The 9,102-nt window shown below is 38.7% G+C and overlaps 1 protein-coding gene across 1 annotated transcript in view; it reads right to left on the bottom strand.

Moving 5' to 3' along the window:
• si:zfos-943e10.1 (GRAM domain-containing protein 2B) overlaps window positions 1-5,306 on the bottom strand; it is a 15,612-nt gene extending 10,306 nt beyond the window's left edge. Inside the window, exon 1 of the mRNA XM_037698035.1 lies at window positions 5,107-5,306. Coding sequence (XP_037553963.1) covers window positions 5,107-5,198 — 92 coding nt within the window. The 5' untranslated portion in view covers window positions 5,199-5,306. The remainder of the gene's footprint in view (window positions 1-5,106) is intronic.
• Between the last annotated feature and the right edge of the window lie 3,796 nt (window positions 5,307-9,102).

Raw genomic sequence — 9,102 nt, 5'->3', positions numbered from 1 at the left:
AGACTTCCTCAGTCTGAGGTGCTGTTTTCAGCTCAGTCTCTTAAATATGCTAATGACCCATTGTTAGGCTGATGGTCCTTCTTGAGCATGTGATCAGCTGGTTTTGGTTGTCAGCAGCAAACTGGTTGATCCACTCTGTGAAGGTGCTATTTAAGAGACTGAGCTGAAAACAGCACCTCAGACTGAGGAAGTCTCTCGGATGAGAGACGAAACGTTTCTACATTTTTTTTGCTTTGTTTTGTTTTTTTGAATGTCCAGAGGACCAGATTGAACTTTTTTGGACTTATTCATATAGTTTAGTGGAAAAATATGTTATGAATTTTAAAATGCTCTTCAAACATGTAAATTTTGCCTCGTCTGACATTTTGAAAAGTGCAGACAGATATGCTCAGTTTACCTTGCCAGATCCACAGAATCGCAAGAATCAGCTGCAGCACCGTCTTGGTTTAGCAAAACGTTCTCTTTGTCCATAATTAACTTAATTCCCAACTCTTGCCCTCCACAGTCCCAAAACCTTGTATGCAAGTGGCTGAATGACAGAGTGTCTCAACACCTTTTGCTCTTATATTCTTATCTCCAACTCATCAGGGAGTAAAGGTCTGTTTTACTGCAAGTGACCAAAGCATTTCAGAGCACATCATAAAGATAAAGCCACAGTAGGAAGAGAGCCAAGTAAAATGTATAAAGTTTGGTCTCAAACCCAAAATACTCACCAAGCTCCCATGTTATTCTAGGATTAAGCAGTGTTGCGGAAAAAAAACAAAACAAAAAAAAAAAAACAAAAAAAAAACAAAACAAAAAAAACAATGGGAGTTGATGGAAATGCATGGGTTCAGAGAAACACTGCAAGGTTTTAAAAATCTAACCAACAATCACAATGGCCTCTTTCCATCTGCAAACACAAAAGGTGGATTTGAAAGCAGAAAATAGAGACATGACAATAACTGGCTTAGTCTTTGTAAGCAATGGAGGGCCCAGGAACAGTCAACACACGAGAAGCCTAGAAGCTTCTTTGAAATAAATAAATCAATAGATCAACTTTGTTAAACTAGTAGCATAAACAACTTTGTTAAACTAGTTGCATAAACGACTCAGGATTCACTCCTCATTCGTTTATTTCGATGTACATGACATCACCAAGATAGTCCCAGCTGCACCCGCGTCATCAGCCATGCTTTAATCATATATCACCTACTTGTCCCCGTCTCACGCACCACCTGCCACGTTTCCACTGCAAACATGTGACATCAACCTATAGGATGTGTAGGGGGTGGGGGGCTAGCTGGCTTTGAAAAATATTGGTCAGTTATTAAGTCATCCCAAACATGATTCTGGCTACAGTCCTGACAGTGCAGAGCTGTTGATCATGTCTGCATTAGTCAATAAATAGGACAGTTTTATCATTCAGCCATGTTTACGAAAAGGCCTCATTAGATACTTTCCCCAATCATTAATTTTCTTACTTAAAATACCACAATCTTAAGACATTAAAAATGAAAGTGTTCAAAGCAGGTAAATGTATAACTATGAATAAAGCAGTTATTTTACATGTTGACAAGGGGTCAAACTTGTTAATTTTCCTTAAACAACAGCACTCACTTAATACAATACTATGGATTTTTATAAACTGTTAACACATTTATCTGTTCACATTTTTATATATCAACAAGGCTTGAACAACATTTTCCAAAGACGTATCAAGTCACTCATCTCTAATCCAAAACAAGGTACTTGTGTGCCAATAATTAGGCATGAAATTACTCAGTACAAAAAGGTTTCAATAATATAAAGTAACAGCTTTAAAGCTTCCAAAATCTTGTCATTTTGAACAAATCAGACGGACTTCTCAAACACAGGATATTCAAGTCAATAACATTTTTGGAGGTGTATTGATATGATGCTTTAATTTTCCGTCCCGAGTTGAGACAGATGATCCTAGCAGTCCTGGAACAGATCGTCAGCAGTTCTAGTGCCCTTAAAGACAAAATTACCTCCAAGCAGAACTCTCCTATGACTAAAGCTGCAGCAACATGAACCACAGGTTCACATGCGAGACTTCCTTGAAGTTTTAAAACCTTTAAACAGAATCCATAAACAGAGCCACATGATGGAATAGCACCACCTTCTGGACAACAAGGTTAACTTTTAAAGGCAACAAACTGATTCCTCAAAATCGTTTTGTTTAAATGGATCATTGCACCTGCATTTACTTCAACTAAAAGGGGAAATTAAAGTAAACATCTTCAAAACAACACCTTTAAGCTTTTTCTGTTGTAATGCAGTGTACAAAAATTAATAAGTCAATTTGTTTATTCAAAAGGGGTTGACATTTGGCCTACTTTATGACAGCCACATTGATTGCACCATCATAACCAAAGCTACAACCTAAAACATTATTCTGGCACCCTGCCAATGCTTCACAGCAGGAAACTGTGCATTTGTCCCAAATATAAACAGATCTGTGTGCGAGTTACTGAATAACCGAGGCTGTGTTTTGGAATAGGAAGTCATGCAGTTTGTTCCTCAACTTCCTTCACGCAAACTGGACAGAAACAGAGAAGGCCTTTCTTCAAGAGAGACTGGGCAGCATGCAGAGAAAAGGAACAGGATAAAAACATGCCCACAAGATTAATAAACCAAATGTGAAAATATATGCACTGAATATATAATAATAATAACAATAATAATAATAATAATAATAACTTAACAGCAACTTAGGACACCTGCTTGTCTGAATGAGCAATGTGCCAAAGTGAGTTGTGGTATAAATTATTTAAACACTGCTGGTCTTGAAAACTTTGTGCAGGCCCATGTTTGACAACATCTGTCTAAAATACTTTTTTTTACCCCTACACTGCATGTAAAAAAATTAAAAAAATAAAAAAATTAATAGAACCAATTCATATTTGTTTGATACCCGAGTCATTTACATTAGTCTTTAACAAAATTTTGCAATGCAAATTGCAGTTCCCGAAACATTTCTCATTTTCATTTATTTTTTTTATTTTTTATTATTAAAATGTGATCATGAAAAAAAGGTAACGGGGACATACAAATTTTATACTTCCTTTGTTATGAAGAGAAGTTTGTCTCGACATCACAATACCATTTCCAAAAACAAATTGGTTCCAAATGAGTTTTATTCAAAGTTTTAAAATGTCTTTTTGCCTAAATAGACTGACTTTTAACAAATACTTCCAGTGGAATTCATCAGGCTCCTGTGAGATGCTAAAGGTAAAACTGCTAAGACTATAGCCTTTCTTTGGCTATGTGACAAGGGTAGCAGAGCAGTCATTAGCACTAGCCTGACAGAGGCAAAGCACAACTTCAGCTGGTACCAACGTGACCCGTCATTAGCCGATAGTCCTGTAGATGTGATTTTCTGACTTTTAAACATGGGTGTTCTCTCTAATCTCATAATTAATACCTACAAGATTTTCATAACCCACAGCACTTTTGAAGCGCTCTCCTGGGAGCATCTTCCTGGAGCCAACAGGATGTATGCAAAGCTGCCCCACCCAGCCTATTCTAGGATCTTGCTTTTCCACAAGCTCTGCAGCTGTGCCAGGTCTCTTCCCGACCAGGCAATTTATATTTTTCTGACAGAATGCTGCATGCGTGTACAAAAACCATCTTGTTCAAAACTAGTGAGCAAAATGCCCAGTTTTTAAACTTGCTTTGGTACCATTAACTACTGTGCTTATTTGAAACAGTACAATTTTACATTTTGACTCAAATGGGGAGAATTAAATATAAAAAGGAAACAAACTAAAAGACCAATTAAATGCCTTTCTTAAATATGGCAAGAGCCTCCGTTAACTTAAGCCTTATACAGCCATGAAACGAATGTGTCCTTGAAACTGATCACCACGCACCATTCTATATGACAGACTCACCATAAGTGCACTGATAACCAGCAGGCCACCTCTGATTGGCAGAGCTCTTTTACTCCTGTAAACAGCTATCTATGGGTTGGAATGTCGAAGGCAAAATCTAGAGGACACCGAGAACTTGACAGCGACATTCTGAGAGCATTTATATAATCCCGTAGACCACCTGTGGTCAACCCATGAAGCCTAAAAATAGACTATTCTTAGAAAACATGGGCATGTTTGTCTGGATGTAGTAAAGGCACACAGTTTGTGTGAAGGAGTTTAGAAATAAAATGAGAGTTGCGAGTGAGTGGGGTTGTACACACAAGTCTGTTCCAAGGCTGGACAGCTGTGAAAACTGAACAGGCCTGGATGATGGAAGAGTAAATGCTGATGTCAATACGACACACAAGCAGGTGAATGGTCATGTTTTCTGAGCTGTAGGCAAAGACGACATTAAGAACCAGAACAACTCTAGATCAGATTTTCTTTACAAATTTCTACTAGTGATGCTGCTCATTTACACTCACTGGATTACCTACAGTAGTTAGTACTACTGTACAAACAAATACCTCACATAACACCAATGTGGGTCAATTGTGTTAAGTGGGGATGACAAGTTAAACAATCTAGTCAATGAGTATGTCACACACAGTCCACAGCAATGTTTACATAAATAAGCATCCAGTTAAGGAATATTTGCAATTTACTGAAAAAAATAAACAAACATTAAAAACGGTTTCAAGGCCTTTCTTTAAACTCAACAGGGATCAGGTCTTTTCAGCTTTATGTATGAGTCATAAAGATAGAGATTAACTCCCAGTGTTTTGCTAACATATTTAGTAATAAATAAATGCCCCATTTGCCACATTCTTACTTCACCGATACAAGTAACTGCTAATTTAATTTAAAGGGGTTAAAATTAAATTATCTCATCAATAAATTAAAAAAAAAAAAACGAAACGTTATCCGAATTAAGATATCACATCCTTTGCTAGGCGAATGGTTAGCATGCTAGCGGATTGTACCACAGACTGACTGAACTCCTCCGTAAAATACATTTCGCACAGCTTTTTTTAAATAGTATATTATTATAACAACTAGAACAACGATTTTCTTTTCGAAAAGACTGCTGTCAGCTAAGAAATACTAACATGTTTGCATCCACCCAAATGATGCTTACCAGCAGCCGGCGGAAGATAGCGGTTAAGCTAGCCACATTCATTCCACCCACCTCTCCTTCATGAAGTGCTTTATTCTCACGATGGCCTTCTCGTCGATCTTCCTCAGGAAGGTTTTCAGCCTGTCTTTTTTATTTTCAAGCATTCTTCCCTCAGCCAGTGGCGGTCGATTCGTGTAGAAACGACTCTCCACGCCTAACTCCAGCGTTCTTGTTCTGCTTCTCCGTTTGCCCCCTTTCCTCCCCACTTCATACACAGCTGATTAGGATAATGATCTGAAATCGGACCAAGTCAGAAGACCAATCAGAATCGGCGAAGCTGTAAGAAAAAACGGTCATGTCATGTATTATCCAATCAGAATGAGGTAGTTGGCCTAAACGGACCGCCTACTTACCTTATATGGTAAATAGGCTGTCCCTGCTTTTAGACCTACTTTATACAGGGCGTGATAATATTTCACTTGTGTGGGTCTGTGTTGAGCATTAATTTTGAGGAGAAAGGTAATTTTCACACATGAATAGATTGTTTGATGTGCCATTAGTTAAACGTAATCTATAAAGACAAAAAGTGCTGTATAGTCATATAAACCTGGGTGGGGCCTATGCCAGCTATCATGCATACATTCTGTTGGCCTTTTGAAGGTCAGTATATATAGTCATAATATTAACCAAATTAATAATAAAAAAAAAGTCCCAAGTCTATCTGAAGAATTCAATTCAAATGCATGTTTTGTTAATTTATGTTTAAATAATTTTCTTTTTTTAATGAATAACAGATATGGTTAAAATGAACGTTTGAAGTCAGAGTTAAAATTTAAAATGCATAAGCTTGCAGTAGAACAAATTTAACTATGCTAAATTAATCTCATGGTGTATACTGCACTATAAAGTGACTTTTGTGCACACATAAAAATCTCTAGCACAGAATATGTGTATGTAGATTTTGTTTAATACCACACCCTGAACCACTTCTTTTGTTGCAAGAATTTCCTCATTTGGAAAAAAAAACAAAAACCAACAACTCGAGCAACCTTGCAATGATTCTTAACTACTGTAGTGTACAGTCAGCAATCCAAGACCACAAGACCAAACATTGGGCTGGAATCTAAGTCACAATGCCATTACACTGAGTGATTGTTTAGTCTTAAATGGGATAAGTTGTACAAGGCTGTCAGTTTGTGAAGACTTCATCTTTACCTGGATTGCATTAGCTGACACTGCAGTTATTTGAAGTAACCTTGAGAAGTGTGAATAAGTGTTTCCAGAAGCTGACCCTGAACTTTAGCCTCTGTCTGAAAGTTGTGAGGAAACGCCCTCCATTAAAAGAACAAGGAAGCACTTTAAATGCAACTTAAATGTTTACACATCATAGCTTCTTGTAATATTACTGATTTGTCATGCCATGATAAATCAGTTAAAACTAAAAAAAAAATCACAATATGTCAACACATTATTGACAAAGACCTTGGATGCAATGAACAAGATTCTTATTGGGTAGCAGTTTGGAGAAAGGGACACAAATATCAACTTTGAATGTCTTTCCCCTCTTCTTCACGAGGCAGCTCAGTCACCACCACGCCACCAGAAACAGAGGAGGCAGTGTATCACCACATGACACAGCAAACGCACCACCCTCACACAATCTGGCCTTTACACAAGCCAGCCGCCGGACTTCCCTGATGTCCCTGCTGCCTGGAAACAAGGCAGATTCTAAAAAGGAAATCACGCTTCACGAGGAAGTGTGTAACGTAACAGGGTGGCGTAGGCTACGCCACCCTGAACAATTATAGGCTTTTCTGAGTTGAAACATTGCTGTAGATTACAAAAACTCACATCGCAGTGGGAAAATGTTTCATGTAATTTGATTAATCAACACCTTCCTTAAAACCATACATGGAACATTTCAAGAAAGATCAAATAGGCTTGGATTATAAACAGGAACATGAACAGACTAACCTACGTGGCTGTTAATTATATTCTCCTTCCTCTTCTGGTTTTAGTATTTTATGTGGAAAGTTAAAATCAAAACAAAAACTATTTAATGTTTGTGAATATTACTCAGTGTCTTCAAAGTTCATGCTCAATAATCCAGGTAAAAAAATCCAACAACATTAATTCAGGTCCTCTGGACAGTTTCTTTGTGTTGAAACTTTATGTCCTTCATCCAAAGGACTTCATTAGTTCAAGGAGCCACAACAAACTCAATCCCACAGGCAGCACACTTACATAGTGGACCAACCAGTTTGATGGTGATAAGATGGTTTCCCTCTCCCCCCCACCCCCAGGACTGATGAAATCCTTTGGATGAAAGATGAAATGTTTCAAAGCAAATAAACCGTCCAGATGACCTGTCACCTGACTGAACATTGTTGGATTTATACCTGGATTAATGAGCACGAACTTTGGTGTTAGTGAATATTCCTCAATGTCAAAAAACTATACATCAAGACCAAATTGTATGGCTCCATATAGTCATTCATTCATTTATTCAACCTTTATTTAGACAGATAAATCACATTGAGTCTCGAAAACTTATTTACGAGTGAGACCTGTTTAGACAGACAAAAAGTAGTGAAAGTGACACGTAAAGAATTTGGAGGCACAAAATAAAAATCCTATCAAACATTTTTTCTTGGCTGAGAAGAAAGACCCTGATATTGAAAAAAAACACCCCACACATAGACAAGCACATGGTGACATAGACATTCTGCAGTGTGTGTGTGTGGGGGGGGGGGGGGTGGGGGGGGGGAGACAACAAGGGCAGTGAGAATGTCCAAGGACACTCCCTGAAGCAGTGTAGGCATTCTGATAAGGATGGAATAATCAGCAGTTCCCTCTGGTGAGATCCGTAAACATTCTTGGGGGTGTTGGGGAATGGCCAAGGACAGCGCCAGCGAGAATCCAAGAGTCCTAAAATGATGACCCAGTGTTGATTCAGCTGGTTCCCCCTAGTTGATCCATGGGCTTCCTCAGTGGGAGGGAGGGAGGCAGAGCATCAGATTTAGTTATTAAGTTTTTTTGATCGGGACTGACACACAATAACATAGACCAACTGAATAAAGCAGCACTCCCATGCCTGTATCATGGTGCTTATAGAGTGAGCTAATTTGCAGCACTCGTCCCTATTACAGAGCCTCCAGACAAATTGAGATAAGGTGGTCTGCAAGGCCAACTGAGGGGGCCAAATTCAGATAAATAATTGCTTTGAAGACAGGCAGAACTTACTGATTTATGTCTGCCTTGAGTCTTTATTGGTCTCACATAGATTCTGAAATGTCCAAATTAAGTGGACACACCACTGGCCCGTGCCTGAGAATATTCCTCGAGGTTTGATCCATCCTGCCAACGAGTAGGGGCCCCATATGGCCTGCAATTCTCACAAATCACATCCAGTTTGTGATCCAGTCTGCTAAGCAATAGAGTCTGGGTGCTCGAGACACGGAGCAAACCTTCAAATAGGTGGCAGCCTGACCATTCCAGATTAGCTGAAGCCATATTTTTTGTATGTTGATAAACCAGGAACCAGACAATTCCAAAAAAACAGGAAACTTGTTATCATAAATCCAATTATATATGCAGTTTCGGCATCCTCGATCAGCAGCAGAGATAGACACATCACATTCCACTTCCTCCAGAGACATGTCCATCTGCATACGTGTCGGCTGGGCAGTTCAGGTTGTCTGAAGCTTGTCCACTGTGTTGAGAGACCAACTGACCAGATCCACAAAATTAAGGTTTGGAAGATACGTAGAGAAAGGCTCAGAAGCAGTTTCACAGACAGGACAGAGCAGCAAAGCAAAGCAGAGGATGGAGAAGAGGGGAAATGTATCTGCCCTCAACAAGAGCAAGTGGTGAAGTGATGATAATCATAGTCAAAAGTAAAAAAAAAACCCATATACTTTAAGCCAGGTGGGCACAATAGAAAACATGATAACATTTGCAAAATTAAAAGTAGAATTTCTTGAAGGAATGCATTAACCAACAAAGTCCATGCTCAATAATCCAGGTATACAATCCAACAATTTTCAGTCAGGTCATCTGGACAGTTTC

This window comes from Nematolebias whitei, chromosome 3 (genome assembly GCF_014905685.2).
Source record: "Nematolebias whitei isolate Nwh7 chromosome 3, NemWhi1, whole genome shotgun sequence".
Lineage (NCBI taxonomy): Eukaryota > Metazoa > Chordata > Actinopteri > Cyprinodontiformes > Rivulidae > Nematolebias > Nematolebias whitei.
This window is presented reverse-complemented; position numbering and strand designations above follow the sequence as displayed.